The following is a 25,278-nucleotide window of genomic DNA, read 5'->3' as shown; positions in this document are numbered from 1 at the left end:
ATGAATGTAAAATTCTAAAACATAACAAGTAGTTTGGCCAAGGATTCATAATAAACACCAAACTAACAATCAACATTGAATTGGTTGGCATGAGCAAATTCGGAAAAACATCTATTTGCTTTTAAACATTTGCTAAATTTCTGTATACTAATTCTCTAAATTGCTGTATACTTATTTTCTAAATTGCTGTATACTGATTCACTAAATTGCTGTATACTGATTCTCTGTCTGAGAAGATCTGCTCCTTGGCCTTTATTTTCCACCTTTAAGAATTCCTAAAACACATAATTGCAGTTTTTTTTCATGGATTTGTGTTCCAGGTCTACCGAATGCCATATTACGACAACTGTGTGCGAGATGCCTGTGGTTGTGAACTAGTTGGGGATTGCGAGTGTCTCTGTGATGCTGTTGCAGTCTATGCTAAATCATGCTTGGATGCTGGAGTCTGCATTGACTGGAGAACCCCCGACTTTTGTCGTAAGTCATTTCTATTACACAAATTCTTGAAGAGAAAATTTCACAAGCAGAAATGAGAATAATCTTATTTTCTTTGATAAAACTATTAGGTATATGTGATTAATTAATTTTGTTACTAGAATTTTTCTATTTTAATGATTAATAGACAAAGGTAAACCATTTCCCTTCGGTTACTTGGGTGAGAAGCCCATTTTGGACATCCATCTATCTATCTATTCTCTATCTCTCTCTATCATCTATCTATCCATCCATGTATCTTTCATATATTAATACAGGTAGTATGGTGCATTGTGTGCACTATACGAATACATTAACCTCACTGTGTCACACCTATTCAGTCACGCTTTATATGTCAACATTTATAAAGTCAGCACTTCTTCACATGTTATTGATTGATTCAAAGTCAAACAGCAGTAAATCAAGACCGATTAGGTCGGGACGCTACAAATCCAAAGTGAAGGAATTGTTGTGGGAATCTGCCAATCCCAATGAGAGACTGTTAAGTACTTACAAAAACAGCCAATATGCAATAACCAGTCAGGAGAATGGACCAGTTTTTTAAAATGGCAACAAATTGAATCACTCAAAAACTTGAAAAACTTACGAGTTGATGTAGAAGGGCGTGCCCTCTCCCCTCAGCCTGTAAGGACTTAAGTGTTTCTTTGCTTTTTCCAAACGATTTTGAAACAAATTTGAGGTTTATGTCTCAAAGCTTCCTTTGAGTTTGGTTTCATATTTAAATGAGCAACAACTGCACCTTTTTCTGTTGGAAACTGCTCAGTTAGATAACACCGTTGATTAATATCTGAAGTTGATTGTTAGAAAGCAAATAAAAAGAGTATCTCAGTGGACATTGAAGAGGATTTCAGTTATTTCGTTTAGTTTTCAAATGATTTAGACCCATTACAATTATTAGATTATTTCTGATTGGCTAACATCCATGTCAACCATGCAAAGCCCCACCCTTTCTCTTTCATTTTCATATATAGGTTCAGAATAAACCTTTCCCTTCTGAGCCATCTTTGGAGCTTGAGTGAAAAACATTTTTAAATTGATAGGTGTTAGCGCGAATGTTTTCCTGGAAGAAGCACGCGACACTCTGGGTCAGTTTCAATGCCAAAACGGCCTTTATTACGCCGGCGGGGAGAGAGTTTCTTGTCCAACTCCAGGCACTCCACTCCACCGAACAAAGAAATTCATCGATATATATATGCTTTACAATAGTTCATTACAATTACTCAGCCCATGTCGGCTGGACACAATCCAATCATAACAATTACAAATCGATTCCACTGGGCCAATGGAATTGGCCCCCAGGCACCAGGGGACTGCGTGATCATCTCATGTTTTAGCTGAGGCTTATTCATGGCCTCGTGATATTCTCCAGACCCCCTTATCTCTACTGTCCTTGGGTTCTGCTTGCGCCTAACCTCCTTATCCTTACACAGTCACAGGAATTTCCTTGTTCAGTATTCTGCTAGGACATCTTGTCTGTGGTTTGTTGATTAAGGTCGTTCTGCTGAGCTCGCCCTTTCCAGTGTTCCTGTACACGGAACTGCAGTGTCATCAGCTACCCAAAAATGTAGTCAAGCTAACTGTTAGCTGAATTCCCCTCATGCTTAGCGGAATCCCTGGCAGCCATTTTATATCTGGCTACCATTTTACACATACATATATGCATACATATATTCAGCAGGTGCTTTGCCTTTGAAAGTGCCCTACAACAATCCCCCCTTTTGGTAAGGGACTAATCCTCGTCCACTTTAACCGACAACATAATTTGTTACTCTATTTATATTTTTATGTACCACCCGGTACTTCCTGCCTCAACGTGCTGGCCAGTCACGTGGTTTCAGAAGTCTCGGTTGCTTAGATCAAATTGATATAGTTCAGATTCCCCTGTCCCTCTGCTGGACAAGTCTCTTTATTTACTTGAGCCCTTGTTCTGATACTCCTTTGTCGTGCATAATGCCTGTAGGATCAATATGCCATGACGCTCCATGTTAGTGCTAAGACCAGCTGTATCCCTACCAGTATGTGTGATATTATTCGAATCCAGGGGTGGATGTTTACATTCATCCCCCAGTCCCAGACCCTCCTCCACCAACTCTGGTTTTGTAACTCTTGGTCAGTATCCTTCTCCAGTATTTCAATCTTTGTCTGTAGTTGGTGATAGAGTCTGACAGACTGGCCTACTCTGAGTCTTAGTTCCCTTAATACTTCAATTAAATGTGGGATAGGGGCCTGCTCTGGCTCGTCATAATCCTGCAGGTGATCGTGGAGCTGATCGATGGCGTTAATGATTTTGGGCCTCGGCGTCTAACCTGGATAATGCGGGCTTGTCCTATTGTGATGGGTCATAGGGGTGTGAAGCAAAAGTTTGATTGCGAGATCTGGCATTGTAAGCCATTGTACCGATATGAATGTGCCGCGGTCGAGACACAGTATTTCCCTTTGCCCCCGTAACCTGCTCTGGCAAAATGTGTGGGGGCAGGTACTATTTCCAATACACATCCATCGGTTGGATTAAATCCACACTCGTCTAGTTCTCCCTGTCCCACCGGGTGAGGGCACACTGTAATGTCACTCCTCTGCTTGCATCCCGTCAGGGAGATCCCATAGAGTGTGTTGTCTCTGCGGATAGCAGAGGCTGCGGTCAGATAGTAATGGAGGGAGGTGTTTTCCCGTATGATCCCGATATTCTACAGTTGATAAAGGGGAAATGGTCATGAGTCTTGTGTGACTATAGGTATCATCAGGGCTATTCCCACTCCGGCAGCTTTGCCCATTAGGCAGTTTGGGATCACTGGGTATAATCTGGTTAGTCCCTTCAGAGTACAATTATCCAGTGTCCCCTTCAGTTTGGTCAACTGAGCCAGATGTGGGCTGTCTATCCAGCCTGGCAACTCCCCCTTTTGGATCTGATCGAGGTTGTGCCGTATCTGTCCCACCATCCATAGGCCATAAGCGTGACAGAGTTGCCCCTGTCTAAGTTTTGCGGTATCTTCTCTCTCTCGATAAGGTGATTGATTGTTTTTGGGTGAGCTTCCAGTACCGAGATGCCATCCAATTGGATTTCGGCACCCTCTCTTCCTAGTTCGGCTTGATCTTCCTGATTCCGCCCTGCCCGTTCTAATAATCCCTTCATCACCCCTTTAAGCTGCTCTACCCTTTCATTTAGCCCTTGTATATCCAGTGAGTTTACTATGGAGGTTCCGGCATTAAAACCGGTAGCAACATCATTAACTATTTCCCTCTTAGTCCTATGAACTGGCTCCTGTCCTCAGAATCTACTGGCACCCATGGCATCGGCAGCCTGCTGCATTACAACTTTACTTAATACATTATACATTTTTTTTGCCTGCTCGGTACAATATTCCGGCACCTGAGATATTGATCAGGACAGGCACAATTTCATGCTTAACATTATCATACAATAGTTCACCCTCGTTGGACAGCACGATCCCATTTTCCGGTCCCCTTGTAATTGTTGGACATGGCAATTCCATGGGCAGTGTGGTGGTTCTTATGGGGCGCGCTGTCGGAGGGGGTGAGAAGCATACATACAACGATATTGCGGCAGCCTCTACCTCCTTATAGTATCCACACAGCCCCACCCCCTTTTTGTGGGTGACTAACGGTTGTGGCTGGGCAGGAGGCGCGCAAAATTATTCCAAAGGTACATTCATCGGGCCCCCCGGCCTCCCTTCGTCTAATGCAACTGCTCCTTGTACCCGTGGAGCATTGTACACATACTCCATTCTTATCCGGATTCACTTGCAGCCACGCGTTAAAATAAGTTCTGTCCTTGCTCCAGTCCTTGGAATGCCTATTCAATCAGTCAAAGTAAACAAAACCCCATAGTTCATGTAGTTGTGTCTTTCCTGCGTGTGCTGTATCTCTCGTCATCTGTCTGTATTATCCAGTGCTTGCGTGGGCCTTAAGGTTCCCAGTATCATGAGTCCCCAGAGTCGAAGTTGCCGCTGCGGTCCCACCTCGGTGAGTGTTTTATCTGCAAATTTTAAACAGACAGCCTGGTCGTCACCAGGTGTTAGGTTCTGGTCTACTTGTGTCGCGGTCACTCTGTGGAATCGGAGGCAAGGGTTAGGTTATCTATATTCTTTATAGTCGTACCATCTCTATCACTTCATGTCCCTGTCTGGGCTGCTGTCAATTTTGCATTTGAGCCTGCTGTGCTCGAGCCTGCACGATGACCCACCTAAATATTATCCAAACTCCAATCAACACCAATGCCACCACTATTCCTCCAAACATCGCAGTCTGCTTTACTATTAGGTTGGGTTTGTGGACTACACCTACCCACCGTGGGGTACATTGGCTCTATTGCCATAGGTGATGGTGCTATGGCTGCGCACTGCACTATCCGTCTAGTCCCGTTTAAAAAAAAATCTCTTCCAGCCTGTTTATCTTAGCTTTTAACTCTTGACCAACTAGTTTGTTTTATTTTTATTCTGACTACCCCACCATTTTCTCTGTCTATCAGGTGAGTCTTTATTTTATTAAGAAATTCAAATTAGTAATGTCCAGTATAAAACAGCTGTCAATGGAAAGGGTTAACTCCTTTACAGGTTTGTAAGAAGGCCTGATGTCATTACATGACTTTGCATAATCATCCAAATCTTTATGCCTTCAAAACTTGCTTAGAGATTAGGAATCCGTTAAAACAGTAGAAGTCATTAGTAAAGTGGTCATAATAAAACTCTTCTCATCGCGAAAGACAGCATTTTAGATTAAACTCCAATTTTTTTCTTAACTTCTCATTCAAGTACTTGCCAAAGATTTTTTTTTGATTTAAAACGAGACCACACATTTTTAATAGCTATTTTGTTTACTGAAATCCAATTTTCACACAAGCTGTATACATGCCAACATTTCGGGGGGTTTTTATGGTCCCGTTCACTGGGCAAATCTTGTGTTTTATTTCTCTCTCAGCACAAAATCTAAAGTCCCGTGCCAGTTCCATTTTCTATAACAATTTTAAAATTCAGTAAGATTTTCTAATTCTCAGTTTTTTCTTTCTGTGCTGAGTTCGCATAGCTTAGATCTTTTCTCCTCGTTATTTTCAAAATGCTCCTGCTTGTTTAGACTGTTCGGGACTTTTCTTGATAAACAACGTCCATTTTGGAAATATTTTCAAACTGCAGTGAAACTTTCTCGTAATTTTAAATCATTATCAATGTAGAGTGTCTTTTACCTCTTCCAATTTTTTTTTCCAATTAAACCAATATCTTTTTCACAGCCAATATCAACTAGTATTTAGTAAGTTATGTCTTTTTCCATCACAAACACCTTTTTTTTTAAAGAGATCAGATTTAACTTTTTGTTTTAAATGTATCGCATTTTGTTTTGCCTTTTCTTAACCAGTGGTACTTGAAACCTTCACAACAAAATTAACTCTTCACTGTTCCCATCCTAATTTCTGCTCCCCTTTTGTAGAATTTGTATTTATTGTTGGATTACAAAATGTCAAATATGGCAATACTGTTTTTTTTTGCCAAACTTCTGTTTTAGAAGCTGATCAGAAACTCTAATCTTTTGCTCTGTAACTTCAATTTTGTGGTACTATATCTCATAAATTACATCTTTTTTAAGCTTCAGCTTCTGACACAGTATGTGCACTTTTATTAAAAAGGCTTCCAAACCCAAGATTTTCCAATACAACCAAAATGTTTATCAATGAGAATCACCTGAAATATCTCAAAATCCCAATTCAAATATTGTATTGTCAATCTGTTATTTAAAAATCTCTTTACTGAGCTAGAAGCTTTCATGTCAAGGTTTTACACAAAGGAAAAATGGGAGCGTACTTCCCTAGCCTGCAGCCTCGAGACACCCACACAGGCTTCTTTTTTTAAAAGGCATTACTGCTTCCCTTCTCCATTCTTTATCTCATTCCTGGACAGACATTCACAAAAGTCTCCTTTCATTCAACAAAGTTTATTGTTTAGCTGGCTCTATTCTTGGATCCATACTTCACTTAAGATAATCACTATCAGGTTTTTTTTTCTTTCTTACATATTGATTAACTTCCTCTGTTAATTTTACGTGGGCTCGAAGAATCAAGACCACGTCTTTCTCATCGTTATCTTTCTTTTCCTTCTCCCACCATTCCCGCTGATTTGCTGGCGGATCCTGACTTAATCATCTTCTCAATTAGTTTATTTTGTTTTTCCGCCAGGTGGCAGATAAGGGACCCTTCTGGTCCCCACTTGAGGTTATTTGCTTTATTGGCCATTCCTGGGTAGGACTAGAACCGTTAGGAATCTACTCACAGAGGTCCGCTTTCTACCTAGCTTAACTTGTAGTAGACCGCCTCCTGGCTACTGTCAGGTCACATGTTCTGCTATTACACAAACTTATACAATTCTTAAAACGCGTTTAAGCAATTCCCACAGTGCCCTATGCCTCCTTAACGACTACCTACCACCGTTTTGTCTGTTGGTCTGACCCTGTTCACAGGTTTGGTTTCCGTTGGTCGTTGTGCACCGCCTGGTCCCCGGGATATATTTTCAAATCACACTACTGGGTCCGGGAAGTGTCGCTCGGTATTACGATCCCACAGTCTAAGTGTGTTCCCTACGCCTACTTAGTTCCTGGCCGTCATGTGGGACAAAAGTCCTCTTAATTCAGGCTCAGGCTAGGCGTTTGAGATATTAGACCGTCTCCTCATGTCGATCAACTGGCTTCCACCTTCCACACCCTTTATAATTAAAATTTTTTTATACTCACCCATGTTTTTTCAAGGGCGTCCAGTGACTCCGGGAAATCCTGTTCGTGACACCACTGTTAGCGCAAATGTTTTCCTGGAAGAAGCACTCGACACTCTGGGTCAGTTCCAACGCTAAAATGGCCTTTATTATGCCGGCAGGGAGAGAGCCTCTGGTCCAACTCCAGGCATTCCACTCCACCGAACAAAGAAATTCATCGATATTTCTATGCTTTACAATAGTTCATTACAATTACTCAGCCTATGTCGGCTGGACACAATTCAATCATAACGATTACAAATCGATTCCACTGGGCCAATGGAATTGGCCCCCAGGCACCAGGGGACTGCGTGATCATCTCATGTTTTAGCTGAGGCTTATTCATGGCCTCGTGATATTCTCCAGACCCCCTTATCTCTACTGTCCTTGGGTTCAGCTTGCGCCTAACCTCCTTATCCTTAAACAGTCACAGGAATTTCCTTGTTCAGTATTCTACTAGGACATCTTGTCTGTGGTTTGTCGATTAAGGACGTTCTGCTGAGCTTGCCCTTTCCAGTGTTCCTGTACACAGAACTGCAGTGTCATCAGCTACCCAAAAATGTAGTCAAGCTAACTGTTAGCTGAATTCCCCTAGTGCTTTGCGGAATCCTTGGCAGCCATTTTATATCTGGCTACCATTTTACACATACATACATGCATACATATATTCAGCAGATGCCTTTGCCTTTGAAAGTGCCCTACAACAATAGGTTTTAGAAGTTTCACATTTTCTGAATGGCCCTTATGCCTTCGATCTGATGTGGAGTATATGGTGCCATGGCTAGGTCAGGGAGGAGTCTGATAGGTGGGAATGCAGTGGGATGGGTAGCCTCTAATAGCTCTAAAGGTTGGCCCATTCTCCTAGACCCCATTTCATCACAAGGCTACTAGACCCTGTCCCACATACTGCTTTGTCTCAGGACCACCCCCAATACTGACAGGCCCTAGAATAGTTCTCTTGGATTGCTGTTCAGTGGTCACAATCTCCTAGATTGTATGTCCCGTGTTCCTGGACCCCGATCATCCACTGCTCTCAGACACCGACGATAAAACTCCCTAATGCCATACCTGCCTGCAGTGCTCCCAGATGTTGGAACCTCCCTCCCAATTCTCTGATCCCAGTATTCCCAGGCACATGAACCTGCTCCTGTGTTCTCAGAATCGCTCTCTGCTGTGCTGTTAGAACTAGACCCTAGAACTCCTAGACCCGAGGGCCCCGTAAAGATACTACAAGATCCTGGAGTATCACCAGACCCCAAGTCCCCTTCCCAGTGGTTCCAGATTTTAAGACCTTCGCATTACTAATAATCAGTGCCACAATTGAAACTACTTGTGCACAACACTTCTATTCTTGTAACAACTCTGATTCACCAAGGACAATGCCATGAGAGATCTGTTAGTAATATATTAATACGTCACACATTTCTGTGTCAGTTTTCCGTTACAATTTCTCCTTCGCATCTTTGCTGTCATATTTTGCCAATCAGCTCAAAGTGAAGCAGCAGCAAATCAGATCAGAATGCAGAACAAATGTGAAACTGCAAAGGATTTATCAAAACAGGCAATCCTCAATGTAATATATCAAAAGTCTTGCATAAATGCACTCTTCTTGTAATTGCCAAGCCTGGAGTCCATTCCATTTTGGTCCCTTACCTGTCCTGGGTCCTGGTACGAGGTTTACCTTGTGAGCTGGAAAGGGATTTAAGTTCCTGAAGTACTTTGAGTGCATTTAAGATTTGATAAAGTTATTTTACTGTGAAATTCAACCCCATTGCTCTGTCAACAGCAATGTTTTTTTTTAATTGCTTCCGCCCACTTGCAGCATGGTCAGCGAAGTTCGCCCTCTTGTACGTCCAGTGTTCCTGGATCCCTATCACCCACTGCTCTCAGACACATACTCTCATACTACGATAGATGTAGGCAGGCCATTTTTGACGTCACCGGTCCTTTAAGCGTCCTCTCCGAAACACGCACAGCTGAACAAGCATTCACCTGCACGAGGGACCCCACCCCCACTCCCAGGGCTGCTCAAAGGGATACATCCAACCCACAGCTACGTTGCTGATTGCTTTTGTACTGGCTCTTGCAGAGTTTGCAGGAGTACTGGGTTGCTACAAGAGATTTCAGAAGTTGTTAAAGTGCGCAGGGAGTGCTATTGACATGTTGGCTGCTACTGGAAGTCCTCTGAATACACCACTTGCTCTCTGTCATGGGGGCTCTAGTTGCAGTCCCTCTCACGCTGCAACATAACAGGAAGATGGAGCAAAGAGACAAACTGCTCGCAGAGGGAGGGGGAGGAGGGCTCCCAGCAGGAGGCCTTACCCACCTAGGATCACCCTGGAGCACTTCTCCCCCCTACACCTCAGCCAGGAGCAGTGTGTTCGGTGGCCCCACTGCACCAAGGAGGTGGTCACGGAACTCTGCTACCTCTTGGAACCAGACCTGCAGCCTCAGAGCAGAGCGACAGCGGCACTGTCAGTGACCCTCAAGGTGAGCGTGGCCCTGAATTGTGTGGCCAGGAGACCCTTCCAGGCTCGAACAGGCAACATAGCAAACATCTCGCAATTCGTCTTCTATCACTGCATCCAGGAGGTCATAGAGGCTCTTTACGCCAAGACGCTAATGTCTTCTCTGTAAACACAAGTTACCCATGTGCAGGGTGCCATTGACCACACACAGGGCTTTGAAGGCCCCGCATCTCAGAGGTGAGATGTCCCGTAACCGCAAAATGTACCACTCACTTAATGTGTAGTTGGTGTGTGACCACGCCCAGCGCATCATGCTGGCAAATGCCCACTATCCTGGCAGCAGTCACGATGCCCTCATCCCGTGATAGTCCGCTGTGCCAGCAATCTTCCAGCCACCACGTCAAACCCAAGTGGGGCTGCTAGGTGACCAGGGATATCCGCTCTACACCTGGCTGATGGCGCCCTTCCGCAACCCCACCACTCGTGGCCAGCACTCATATAATGACAGCCATGCTGCCACGAGGGATATCATGAAGCAGACCATCGGGGTGCTTGAGCAATGGTTCCGGTGCCTTGATCTCTCGGGAGGGGCCCTGCAGTACTCGCAGGATCAGGTGTCCCCATTCGTGGTGGTCTGCTGCACCCTCCACAACTTGGTCACCATGAGGGCACAGCCCTTGCCACCACGGGTTCCACGACCACCTCAGGAGGAGGAAGCTAGGAGGCAGCCTGCGCATCCATGTTCCAGACGGGTTGTCCATGAGTGCATCATTAAGCTCCGGTTTCCTGGAATGAAAGCCCAAATCTTCGTTGCTCAACACTTCCCCACCTTAGCATCTCTCTGTCATGGAACATCACAGCATCCTCTTGGCCACAATACTGGAATGAAAACCACCACAAATCAAACATTCCAAACCACATTTATAAATCAGTCAATCCAATAGTACATAACAAACTCAACTTATCATCCTTGTGCATTCCTTTAGTGTCTGTCTTTGCCTTTCCTAGTGCGAGAAGGCCCAGCTGTGGGCTGCACCACCTCGCCATGGGCGAAAGCAGTCTGAGCTGGCTGGCTGACAGGCAAGAGCAAGGGCATTGATGTATAACAGGGGTGGAAGTAGGAATGCTGTCATCCTGAGAGAGGACAGCAGGTTCGTGATCCACGGAGCCACTGCCATTTCACAGGGCGGCGCCTCAACAATCCGAGTAATCCATTGGAGGACAGATTGCTGCACTGCTATGACACCCTGCAAGCCTTTTTCCACAGTAGTAACCGCAGCCACAATGGCTGCAGTCTGAGCTTGTATGCCACAAGCTGAGCTTGCGTGACTTCAGTCTGAGCTTCCACCGCTGTAGTCAGACGTTAGGGTGGCTTCCGCTTGTGCTACAATGGAAGCTGAGACATTGACCATCCCACCCTGCATCATGATTGGTCCACAAGTGTACTAATGGAGTTGCCAATCCCCTCCATCCTGGAAATTATGGGCTCCAAGCTCTGCGTAAAGTCTTGTGCAAAGTTGGTGTCAGACTCCTCCATGCTCCTTGACAGTGACAGCAGGCACTTTGGCAGTCATGCCAATGCACCAAGAATTTCTCTGCCCATGCCCATCACCCTTCTTCTTTAGGCTGCCCAGTGAAGTCTTCATCTGAGTTCTCTACAGCAGAACTCGTGTGTGACCTCGCCCACCAGGGATCTGGTATCTGCGCAACCCTTTCCCCCTGGCCTGGCTGCAGCCCACTCATGCCCAGATACTCACCACGTGCAGATCCCACCTCCATAGTATGCGCAGTACCAGTTTCTGAGCTGGTGCCTGTGAGTGTGCGATCGAGTGACGGTGTCTGGTACTGCGCATACTATGGAGGTGGGATTTGCACGTGGTGAGTCTCTGGGCACTCACAGGCACCAGCTCAGAAACTGGTACTGCGCATACTATGGAGGTGGGATTTGCACGTGGTGAGTCTCTGGGCACTCACAGGCACCAGCTCAGAAACTGGTACTGCGCATACTATGGAGGTGGGATTTGCACGTGGTGAGTCTCTGGGCACTCACAGGCACCAGCTCAGAAACTGGTACTGCGCATACTATGGAGGTGGGATTTGCACGTGGTGAGTCTCTGGGCACTCACAGGCACCAGCTCAGAAACTGGTACTGCGCATACTATGGAGGTGGGATTTGCACGTGGTGAGTCTCTGGGCACTCACAGGCACCAGCTCAGAAACTGGTACTGCGCATACCATGGAGGTGGGATTTGCACGTGGTGAGTCTCTGGGCACTCACAGGCACCAGCTCAGAAACTGGTACTGCGCATACCATGGAGGTGGGATTTGCACGTGGTGAGTCTCTGGGCACTCACAGGCACCAGCTCAGAAACTGGTACTGCACACACTATGGAGGTGGGATCATTCTCCTCTCGCTCTTCCTGCACTGGTTGGCCAGGTTGTAGTTCTTGTGCCTTTCTCCTTTCAAATACCCAAGGATAGGGTTGTGGTGAGGTGATGGGTGGTTGTTGGGGAAGCAAGGTGTGCACCATCAGTAGCGTGTAAGTGAGAAGAGGTTGTGAGATGAGGGGGAAGTGGGATGTGAGAAGGAGAATTAGGTATGAGCATACCATCATCCATCATCCTCGACTGTTTCAGCCTTGCCGATTGCTATGGCCTCAGTGACAGCCCCTCCAATGATGTCGCGTACGGACTCCTCCAGCTGGGTGAGGATATGCAGGCTTGTCCCTCCACCGCCGGTTAGCTATTGCTGCCTGTGGTTGAGTCAGCTCACTCTGCAAGACAAAAAGAAGTGTGTCAGTGAGTGTGGTGCAATGTGTTTGGGTGATGTGTCTGTTATAGTTGAACAGCTGGCAGTGTGTGCAAGGTGTGAGATGTGGGTGTGAGGCTTGCAGCAGTGGTAAGTGTGTGAGGATGAGGTGAGGCTGTGAATGTGAGGTATGAGTGGTGATTGACAGAGATTATTGGTAAGTGAGTGATGGGGGGGTGTGGAACTCCTACAAGGCAAGCGAGCCCCAGGTGGGCAGAGGAAACGTTTCAAGATCACCCTCAAAGCCTCCTTGATAAAATGCAACATCCCCACCGACACCTGGGAGTCCCTGGCCAAAGACCGCCCTAAGTGGAGGAAGTGCATCCGGGAGGGTGCTGTGAACCTCGAGTCTCGTCGCCGAGAGTTTGCAGAAAACAAGCGCAGGCAGCAGAAGGAGCGTGCGGCAAACCAGTCCCACCCACCCTTTCCCCCAACCACTATCTGTCCCATCTGTGACAGAGACTGTAATTCTTGTATTGGACTGTTCAGTCACCTGAGAACTCACTTTTAGAGTGGAAGCAAGTCTTCCTCGATTTTGAGGGACTGCCTATGATGATGGTGCTTTTAGGAGTGTATGAGGCTACAGGTGCAGTTGGTGGGATATGGCATTTGAAGATGCATTCCCCGACCTTGACCACTCGTGTGAGGTCATTGAGCTAGTTACAGCACTTCATCCAGGTGCTTGGGGCAAGGTTGACAATTCAACTATTTGCTCCCACTGCCTTCTGACTGTGTGTCTCGCGGTGTCTATTAAATCTCCCCTTTACCTTCTCTGCTCTATGGAGAATAACCCTAAGCAGTACTGCTGCTTAGTCTCACCGCCCTTTATAATCCCCTGGGTCAGTCACATGGCTGGGCTGATCCTTGCAATGAGGGTGTTGACCTAGTCTCAACGTGATGTTCCGCTCGTCTCAAGTTTTCAAACACAATCATTCAGTGCCAGCAAACGCCAATCAACAGCAGCGACCGAATGCAAGAGACACAGGGGCCGAAGTTGGTGGACTCACCGCCCGCTCACCACCCACTCACCGCCCACTCACCGCCCGCTCACCACCCGCTCACCGCCCGCTCACCACCCACTGACCGCCCACTCACCACCCACTCACCGCCCGCCCACCACCCACTGACCGCCCACTCACCGCCCACTCACCGCCCACTCACCACCCGCTCACCGCCCGCTCACCACCCACTGACCGCCCACCACCCACTCACCGCCCACTCACCGCCCGCTCACCACCCACTGACCGCCCACTCACCACCCACTCACCGCCCGCCCACCACCCACTGACCGCCCACTCACCGCCCACTCACCGCCCACTCACCACCCGCTCACCGCCCGCTCACCACCCACTGACCGTCCACTCACCACCCACTCACCGCCCGCCCACCACCCACTGACCGCCCGCTCACCACCCAATGCCCGCCCACTCATCGCCCGCTGGCACCCCTCACCGCCCACTCACAGCCCGCTCACCACCCACTGACCGCCCACTCACTGCCCGCTCACCACCAACTGACCGCCCACTCACCGCCCGCTGGCACCCCTCACCGCCCACTCACCCCCCACTCACCACCCGCTGGCACCCCTGACCGCCCACTCACCGCCTGCTGGCACCCCTCACCGCCCGGTCACCACCCACTGACTGCCCACTCACCGCCCGCTCACCACACACTGCCGCCGGCTCACCGCCCGCTGGCACCCCTCACCACCCGCGCACCGCCCGCTCACCACACACCGCCGCCCGCTCACCGCCCACTTAGCACACACTGCCGCCTGCTCACCGCCCGCTCACCAGACACTGCCGCCAGCTCACCGTCCGCTCACCGCCCAATCACCACACACTGCCGCCCGCTCACCGCCCGCTTACCACACACTGCCGCCTGCTCACCGCCCGCTCACCAGACACTGCCGCCAGCTCACCGTCCGCTCACCGCCCACTCACCACACACTGCCGCCCGCTCACCGCCCGCTTACCACACACTGCCGCCTGCTCATCGCCCGCTCACCGCCCGCTCACCAGACACTGCCGCCCGCTCACCGTCCGCTCACCGCCCACTCACCACACACTGCCGCCCGCTCACCGCCCACTCACCGCCCGCTCACCACACACTGCCGCCTGCTCACCGCCCGCTCACCGCCCGCTCACCACACATTGCCGCCTGCTCACCGCCCACTCACCACACACTGCCGCCTGCTCACCGCCCGCTCATCGCCCACTCACTGCCCGCTCACCACACACTGCCGCCAGCTCACCGTCCGCTCACCGCACACTGCCGCCAGCTCACCGTCCGCTCACCGCCCACTCACCACACACTGCCGCCCGCTCACCGCCCACTCACCACACACTGCCGCCCGCTCACCGCCCACTCACCACACACTGCCGCCAGCTCACCGCCCACTCACCACACACTGCCGCCCGCTCACCACACACTGCCGCCCACTCACCGCCCGCTCACCGCCCGCTCACCACACACTGCCGCCAGCTCACCGTCCGCTCACAGCCCACTCACCACACACTGCCGCCTGCTCACCGCCCACTCACCGCCCGCTCACCACACACTGCCGCCCGCTCACCGCCCGCTCACCACACACTGCTGCCTGCTCACCGCCCACTCACCACACACTGCCGCCCGCTCACCACACACTGCCGCCTGCTCACCGCCCACTCACCACACACTGCCGCCTGCTCACCGCCCACTCACCGCCCACTCACCGCCCGCTCACCACACACTGCCGCCCGCTCACCGCCCGCTCACCGCCCGCTCACCACACACTGCCGCCCGCTCACCGCCCGCTCACCGCCCGCTCACCACACACTGCCGCCTGCTCACCGCCCACTCACCACACACTGCCGCCTGCTCACCACCCGCTCACCGCCCACTCACCGCCCGCTTACCAAACACTGCCGCCCGCTCACCACACACTGCCGCCTGCTCACCGCCTACTCACTGCCCGCTCACCACACACTGCCGCCTGCTCACCGCCCGCTCACCACACACTGCCGCCTGCTCACCGCCCACTCACCACACACTGCCGCCTGCTCACCGCCCGCTCACCGCCCACTCACCACACACTGCCGCCCGCTCACCGCCTGCTCACCGCCCACTCACCGCCCGCTCACCACACACTGCCGCCTGCTCACCGCCCGCTCACCACACACTGCCGCCTGCTCACCGCCCACTCACCACACACTGCCGCCTGCTCACCGCCCGCTCACCGCCCACTCACCACACACTGCCGCCCGCTCACCGCCTGCTCACCGCCCACTCACCGCCCGCTCACCACACACTGCCGCCTGCTCACCGCCCGCTCACCACACACTGCCGCCTGCTCACCGCCCGCTCACCACACACTGCCGCCAGCTCACCGTCCGCTCACCGCCCACTCACCACACACTGCCGCCCGCTCACCGCCCACTCACCGCCCGCTCACCACACACTGCCGCCTGCTCACCGCCCGCTCACCGCCCGCTCACCACACATTGCCGCCTGCTCACCGCCCACTCACCACACACTGCCGCCTGCTCACCGCCCGCTCATCGCCCACTCACCGACCGCTCACCACACACTGCCGCCCGCTCACCACACACTGCCGCCCGCTCACCGCCCGCTCACCACACACTGCCGCCAGCTCACCGTCCGCTCACCGCACACTGCCGCCAGCTCACCGTCCGCTCACCGCCCACTCACCACACACTGCCGCCCGCTCACCGCCCACTCACCACACACTGCCGCCCGCTCACCGCCCACTCACCACACACTGCCGCCAGCTCACCGCCCACTCACCACACACTGCCGCCCGCTCACCACACACTGCCGCCCACTCACCGCCCGCTCACCGCCCGCTCACCACACACTGCCGCCAGCTCACCGTCCGCTCACCGCCCACTCACCACACACTGCCGCCTGCTCACCGCCCACTCACCGCCCGCTCACCACACACTGCCGCCCGCTCACCGCCCGCTCACCACACACTGCTGCCTGCTCACCGCCCACTCACCACACACTGCCGCCCGCTCACCACACACTGCCGCCTGCTCACCGCCCACTCACCACACACTGCCGCCTGCTCATCACCCGCTCACCGCCCACTCACCGCCCGCTCACCACACACTGCCGCCCGCTCACCGCCCGCTCACCGCCCGCTCACCACACACTGCCGCCCGCTCACCGTCCGCTCACCGCCCAATCACCACACACTGCCGCCCGCTCACCGCCCGCTTACCACACACTGCCGCCTGCTCACCGCCCGCTCACCAGACACTGCCGCCAGCTCACCGTCCGCTCACCGCCCACTCACCACACACTGCCGCCCGCTCACCGCCCGCTTACCACACACTGCCGCCTGCTCACCGCCCGCTCACCGCCCGCTCACCAGACACTGCCGCCAGCTCACCGTCCGCTCACCGCCCACTCACCACACACTGCCGCCCGCTCACCGCCCACTCACCGCCCGCTCACCACACACTGCCGCCTGCTCACCGCCCGCTCACCGCCCGCTCACCACACATTGCCGCCTGCTCACCGCCCACTCACCACACACTGCCGCCTGCTCACCGCCCGCTCATCGCCCACTCACCGCCCGCTCACCACACACTGCCGCCCGCTCACCACACACTGCCGCCCGCTCACCGCCCGCTCACCACACACTGCCGCCAGCTCACCGTCCGCTCACCGCACACTGCCGCCAGCTCACCGTCCGCTCACCGCCCACTCACCACACACTGCCGCCCGCTCACCGCCCACTCACCACACACTGCCGCCCGCTCACCGCCCGCTCACCACACACTGCCGCCAGCTCACCGCCCACTCACCACACACTGCCGCCCGCTCACCACACACTGCCGTCCACTCACCGCCCGCTCACCACACACTGCCGCCAGCTCACCGTCCGCTCAGCGCCCACTCACCACACACTGCCGCCTGCTCACCGCCCACTCACCGCCCGCTCACCACACACTGCCGCCCGCTCACCGCCCACTCACCACACACTGCCGCCCGCTCACCACACACTGCCGCCTGCTCACCGCCCACTCACCACACACTGCCGCCTGCTCATCACCCGCTCACCGCCCGCTCACCACACACTGCCGCCCGCTCACCGCCCGCTCACCACACACTGCCGCCCGCTCACCGCCCGCTCACCGCCCGCTCACCACACACTGCCGCCTGCTCACCGCCCACTCACCACACACTGCCGCCTGCTCACCACCCGCTCACCGCCCACTCACCGCCCGCTCACCAAACACTGCCGCCCGCTCACCACACACTGCCGCCTGCTCACCGCCTACTCACTGCCCGCTCACCACACACTGCCGCCTGCTCACCGTCCGCTCACCGCCCACTCACCACACACTGCCGCCTGCTCACCGCCCACTCACCGCCCGCTCACCACACACTGCCGCCCGCTCACCGCCCGCTCACCACACACTGCTGCCTGCTCACCGCCCACTCACCACACACTGCCGCCCGCTCACCACACACTGCCGCCTGCTCACCGCCCACTCACCACACACTGCCGCCTGCTCATCACCCGCTCACCGCCCACTCACCGCCCGCTCACCACACACTGCCGCCCGCTCACCGCCCGCTCACCGCCCGCTCACCACACACTGCCGCCCGCTCACCGTCCGCTCACCGCCCAATCACCACTCACTGCCGCCCGCTCACCGACCGCTTACCACACACTGCCGCCTGCTCACCGCCCGCTCACCAGACACTGCCGCCAGCTCACCGTCCGCTCACCGCCCACTCACCACACACTGCCGCCCGCTCACCGCCCGCTTACCACACACTGCCGTCTGCTCACCGCCCGCTCACCGCCCGCTCACCAGACACTGCCGCCAGCTCACCGTCCGCTCACCGCCCACTCACCACACACTGCCGCCCGCTCACCGCCCACTCACCGCCCGCTCACCACACACTGCCGCCTGCTCACCGCCCGCTCACCGCCCGCTCACCACACATTGCCGCCTGCTCACCGCCCACTCACCACACACTGCCGCCTGCTCACCGCCCGCTCATCGCCCACTCACCGCCCGCTCACCACACACTGCCGCCCGCTCACCACACACTGCCGCCCGCTCACCGCCCGCTCACCACACACTGCCGCCTGCTCACCGTCCGCTCACCGCACACTGCCGCCAGCTCACCGTCCGCTCACCGCCCACTCACCACACACTGCCGCCCGCTCACCGCCCACTCACCACACACTGCCGCCCGCTCACCGCCCGCTCACCACACACTGCCGCCAGCTCACCGCCCACTCACCACACACTGCCGCCCGCTCACCACACACTGCCGCCCACTCACCGCCCGCTCACCACACACTGCCGCCAGCTCACCGTCCGCTCAGCGCCCACTCACCACACACTGCCGCCTGCTCACCGCCCACTCACCGCCCGCTCACCACACACTGCCGCCCGCTCACCGCCCACTCACCACACACTGCCGCCCGCTCACCACACACTGCCGCCTGCTCACCGCCCACTCACCACACACTGCCGCCTGCTCATCACCCGCTCACCGCCCGCTCACCACACACTGCCGCCCGCTCACCGCCCGCTCACCACACACTGCCGCCCGCTCACCGCCCGCTCACCGCCCGCTCACCACACACTGCCGCCTGCTCACCGCCCACTCACCACACACTGCCGCCTGCTCACCACCCGCTCACCGCCCACTCACCGCCCGCTCACCAAACACTGCCGCCCGCTCACCACACACTGCCGCCTGCTCACCGCCTACTCACTGCCCGCTCACCACACACTGCCGCCTGCTCACCGCCCGCTCACCACACACTGCCGCCAGCTCACCGTCCGCTCACCGCCCACTCACCACACACTGCCGCCAGCTCACCGCCCACTCACCGCCCGCTCACCACACATTGCCGCCTGCTCACCGCCCACTCACCGCCCGCTCACCACACACTGCCGCCTGCTCACCGCCCGCTCACCACACACTGCTGCCTGCTCACCGCCCGCTCACCACACACTGCCGCCAGCTCACCGTCCGCTCACCGCCCACTCACCACACATTGCCGCCTGCTCACCGCCCACTCACCGCCCGCTCACCACACACTGCCGCCTGCTCACCGCCCGCTCACCACACACTGCCGCCTGCTCACCGCCCGCTCACCAGACACTGCCGCCAGCTCACCGTCCGCTCACCGCCCACTCACCACACACTGCCGCCCGCTCACCGCCCACTCACCGCCCGCTCACCACACACTGCCGCCTGCTCACCGCCCGCTCACCGCCCGCTCACCACACATTGCCGCCTGCTCACCGCCCACTCACCACACACTGCCGCCTGCTCACCGCCCGCTCATCGCCCACTCACCGCCCGCTCACCACACACTGCCGCCCGCTCACCACACACTGCCGCCCGCTCACCGCCCGCTCACCACACACTGCCGCCTGCTCACCGTCCGCTCACCGCACACTGCCGCCAGCTCACCGTCCGCTCACCGCCCACTCACCACACACTGCCGCCCGCTCACCGCCCACTCACCACACACTGCCGCCCGCTCACCGCCCGCTCACCACACACTGCCGCCAGCTCACCGCCCACTCACCACACACTGCCGCCCGCTCACCACACACTGCCGCCCACTCACCGCCCGCTCACCACACACTGCCGCCAGCTCACCGTCCGCTCAGCGCCCACTCACCACACACTGCCGCCTGCTCACCGCCCACTCACCGCCCGCTCACCACACACTGCCGCCCGCTCACCGCCCACTCACCACACACTGCCGCCCGCTCACCACACACTGCCGCCTGCTCACCGCCCACTCACCACACACTGCCGCCTGCTCATCACCCGCTCACCGCCCGCTCACCACACACTGCCGCCCGCTCACCGCCCGCTCACCACACACTGCCGCCCGCTCACCGCCCGCTCACCGCCCGCTCACCACACACTGCCGCCTGCTCACCGCCCACTCACCACACACTGCCGCCTGCTCACCACCCGCTCACCGCCCACTCACCGCCCGCTCACCAAACACTGCCGCCCGCTCACCACACACTGCCGCCTGCTCACCGCCTACTCACTGCCCGCTCACCACACACTGCCGCCTGCTCACCGCCCGCTCACCACACACTGCCGCCAGCTCACCGTCCGCTCACCGCCCACTCACCACACACTGCCGCCAGCTCACCGCCCACTCACCGCCCGCTCACCACACATTGCCGCCTGCTCACCGCCCACTCACCGCCCGCTCACCACACACTGCCGCCTGCTCACCGCCCGCTCACCACACACTGCTGCCTGCTCACCGCCCGCTCACCACACACTGCCGCCAGCTCACCGTCCGCTCACCGCCCACTCACCACACATTGCCGCCTGCTCACCGCCCACTCACCGCCCGCTCACCACACACTGCCGCCTGCTCACCGCCCGCTCACCACACACTGCCGCCTGCTCACCGCCCGCTCACCACACACTGCCGCCAGCTCACCGTCCGCTCACCGCCCACTCACCACACACTGCCGCCCGCTCACCGCCCACTCACCACACACTGCCGCCTGCTCACCGCCCGCTCACCACACACTGCCGCCTGCTCACCGCCCACTCACCACACACTGCCGCCTGCTCACCGCCCGCTCATCGCCCACTCACCGACCGCTCACCACACACTGCCGCCCGCTCACCACACACTGCCGCCCGCTCACCGCCCGCTCACCACACACTGCCGCCAGCTCACCGTCCGCTCACCGCACACTGCCGCCAGCTCACCGTCCGCTCACCGCCCACTCACCACACACTGCCGCCCGCTCACCGCCCACTCACCACACACTGCCGCCCGCTCACCGCCCACTCACCACACACTGCCGCCCGCTCACCGCCCACTCACCGCCCGCTCACCACACACTGCCGCCTGCTCACCGCCCGCTCACCGCCCGCTCACCACACATTGCCGCCTGCTCACCGCCCACTCACCACACACTGCCGCCTGCTCACCGCCCGCTCATCGCCCACTCACCGACCGCTCACCACACACTGCCGTCCGCTCACCACACACTGCCGCCCGCTCACCGCCCGCTCACCACACACTGCCGCCAGCTCACCGTCCGCTCACCGCACACTGCCGCCAGGTCACCGTCCGCTCACCGCCCACTCACCACACACTGCCGCCCGCTCACCGCCCACTCACCACACACTGCCGCCCGCTCACCGCCCACTCACCACACACTGCCGCCAGCTCACCGCCCACTCACCACACACTGCCGCCCGCTCACCACACACTGCCGCCCACTCACCGCCCGCTCACCGCCCGCTCACCACACACTGCCGCCAACTCACCGTCCGCTCAGCGCCCACTCACCACACACTGCCGCCTGCTCACCGCCCACTCACCGCCCGCTCACCACACACTGCCGCCCGCTCACTGCCCACTCACCACACACTGCCGCCCGCTCACCACACACTGCCGCCTGCTCACCGCCCACTCACCACACACTGCCGCCTGCTCATCACCCGCTCACCGCCCGCTCACCACACACTGCCGCCCGCTCACCGCCTGCTCACCGCCCGCTCACCACACACTGCCGCCCGCTCACCGCCCGCTCACCGCCCGCTCACCACACACTGCCGCCTGCGCACCGCCCACTCACCACACACTGCCGCCTGCTCACCACCCGCTCACCGCCCACTCACCGCCCGCTCAACAAACACTGCCGCCCGCTCACCACACACTGCCGCCTGCTCACCGCCTACTCACTGCCCGCTCACCACACACTGCCGCCTGCTCACCGCCCGCTCACCACACTATGCCGCCTGCTCACCGCCCAATCACCACACACTGCCGCCTGCTCACCGCCCACTCACCGCCCACTCACCACACACTGCCGCCCGCTCACCGCCTGCTCACCGCCCACTCACCGCCCGCTCACCACACACTGCCGCCTGCTCACCGCCCGCTCACCACACACTGCCGCCTGCTCACCGCCCGCTCACCACACACTGCCGCCTGCTCACCGCCCGCTCACCACACACTGCCGCCAGCTCACCGTCCGCTCACCGCCCACTCACCACACACTGCCGCCCGCTCACCGCCCACTCACCGCCCGCTCACCACACATTGCCGCCTGCTCACCGCCCACTCACCACACACTGCCGCCTGCTCACCGCCCGCTCATCGCCCACTCACCGACCGCTCACCACACACTGCCGCCCGCTCACCACACACTGCCGCCCGCTCACCGCCCGCTCACCACACACTGCCGCCAGCTCACCGTCCGCTCACCGCACACTGCCGCCAGCTCACCGTCCGCTCACCGCCCACTCACCACACACTGCCGCCCGCTCACCGCCCACTCACCACACACTGCCGCCCGCTCACCGCCCACTCACCACACACTGCCGCCAGCTCACCGCCCACTCACCACACACTGCCGCCCGCTCACCACACACTGCCGCCCACTCACCGCCCGCTCACCGCCCGCTCACCACACACTGCCGCCAGCTCACCGTCCGCTCACCGCCCACTCACCACACACTGCCGCCTGCTCACCGCCCACTCACCGCCCGCTCACCACACACTGCCGCCCGCTCACCGCCCGCTCACCACACACTGCTGCCTGCTCACCGCCCACTCACCACACACTGCCGCCCGCTCACCACACACTGCCGCCTGCTCACCGCCCACTCACCACACACTGCCGCCTGCTCATCACCCGCTCACCGCCCACTCACCGCCCGCTCACCACACACTGCCGCCCGCTCACCGCCCGCTCACCGCCCGCTCACCACACACTGCCGCCCGCTCACCGCCCGCTCACCGCCCGCTCACCACACACTGCCGCCTGCTCACCGCCCACTCACCACACACTGCCGCCTGCTCACCACCCGCTCACCGCCCACTCACCGCCCGCTCACCAAACACTGCCGCCCGCTCACCACACACTGCCGCCTGCTCACCGCCTACTCACTGCCCGCTCACCACACACTGCCGCCTGCTCACCGCCCGCTCACCACACACTGCCGCCTGCTCACCGCCCATTCACCACACACTGCCGCCTGCTCACCGCCCGCTCACCGCCCACTCACCACACACTGCCGCCCGCTCACCGCCTGCTCACCGCCCACTCACCGCCCGCTCACCACACACTGCCGCCTGCTCACCGCCCGCTCACCACACACTGCCGCCTGCTCACCGCCCGCTCACCACACACTGCCGCCTGCTCACCGCCCGCTCACCACACACTGCCGCCTGCTCACCGCCTGCTCACCGCCCACTCACCGCCCGCTCACCACACACTGCCGCCTGCTCACCGCCCGCTCACCACACACTGCCACCTGCTCACCGCCCGCTCACCACCCGCTCACCGCACACTGCCACCCGCTCACCGCCCACTGACCACACACTGCCGCCTGCTCACCGCCCGCTCTCCGCCCGCTCACCACACACTGCCACCAGCTCACCACACACTCACCGCCCACTCACCACACTGCCGCCCGCTCACCGCACACTCACCACACACTGCCGCCCGCTCACCACACACTGCCGCCCCCTCACCGCCTGCTCTCTGCCCGCTCACCACACACTGCCGCCAGCTCACCACACACTCACCGCCCGCTCACCACACACTGCCGCCCCCTCACCGCCCGCTCTCCGCCCGCTCACCACACACTGCCACCCACTCGCCGCCCGCTCACCGCCCACTCTCCGCCCGCTCACCACACACTGCCGCCCGCTGACCGTCCACTGATCGCCCGCTTACCACACACTGCCACCCGCTCACCGCCCACTCACCACAAACTGCCGCCAGCTCACCACACACTCACCGCCCGCTCACCACACACTGCCGCCCGCTCACCACACACTCACCGCCCGCTCACCACACACTGCCGCCCGCTCACCACACACTCACCGCCCGCTCACCACACACTGCGGCCCGCTCACCGCCCGCTGCCACCCGCTCGCCGCCCACTGCCAACCACTCGCCGCCCACTCACCGCCCGCTCACCACACACTGCCGCTCGCTCACCGCCCACTGACCGCCCGCTCACCACACACTGCCGCCCGCTCACCACACACTCACCGCCCGCTCACCACACACTGCCGCTCGCTCACCGCCCACTGACTGCCCGCTCACCACCCGCTCGCCGCCCGCTGCCGCCGAGTTTTCTGGGCGGTCTCCCCTCCAAGCAAGTTTGGTGGAGGCCTCCCGCCGGCGGGGAGAGAAGACCGCTGGGGACTGCCCACTGACATCCGTTGCCGTGCAATGCGTGTAAGTGTCCTCCCGCCCACCGAGCTGCCAGTTTGGTCCAGGCGGGAGTCCGCTGCAGCAGGTGGAAGGACTGCCGCATGGAGGCAGGTCTACCCTCAACGATAAGTAAGAAGACTTGCAAAAAAAGGTCAGTAAACTTCATTTCTTTATTTTTTTCTCAGCGATTCAGGTCGATGGGGTCCCCTGAAGGTTTTTCTGTGTTTTTTTTTATTTTTTGTAATTTTTTTTTTTATCAGTTCCCCCCTCCCTGGGCCCTACTCAATCCTCGGAGCTACTTTGCCGTGGATTGCATTTGCCGCCGAGATTGGGAGCTCCTGCCTGCTGCCTCCCAGATTCAGGGCGTAAGTCGCTTTTTTCCCGCCGGGCGGTCTTTCCAGGACATTTTCAAGAAACTTCCACCCAAAATACCGTCAGGATCTCAGTGGTCCTTCGGGCGGAACTTAGCTTCCACCAGGTTCAGGACCACAATTATTCAGTGGTGGAAAACTCAATCAATGGCAGCGATTCAATGCAAGAAA

General features: G+C 57.2%; 1 protein-coding gene across 1 annotated transcript in view; it reads left to right on the top strand.

Moving 5' to 3' along the window:
- LOC139279611 (mucin-6-like) overlaps positions 1-25,278 on the top strand; it is an 838,525-nt gene that overhangs the window by 555,699 nt on the left and 257,548 nt on the right. Inside the window, exon 27 of the mRNA XM_070898726.1 lies at positions 321-477. Coding sequence (XP_070754827.1) covers positions 321-477 — 157 coding nt within the window. The remainder of the gene's footprint in view (positions 1-320; positions 478-25,278) is intronic.

The sequence above is a fragment of the Pristiophorus japonicus genome, chromosome 14 (genome assembly GCF_044704955.1).
Source record: "Pristiophorus japonicus isolate sPriJap1 chromosome 14, sPriJap1.hap1, whole genome shotgun sequence".
Classification (NCBI taxonomy): domain Eukaryota; kingdom Metazoa; phylum Chordata; class Chondrichthyes; family Pristiophoridae; genus Pristiophorus; species Pristiophorus japonicus.
This window is presented reverse-complemented; position numbering and strand designations above follow the sequence as displayed.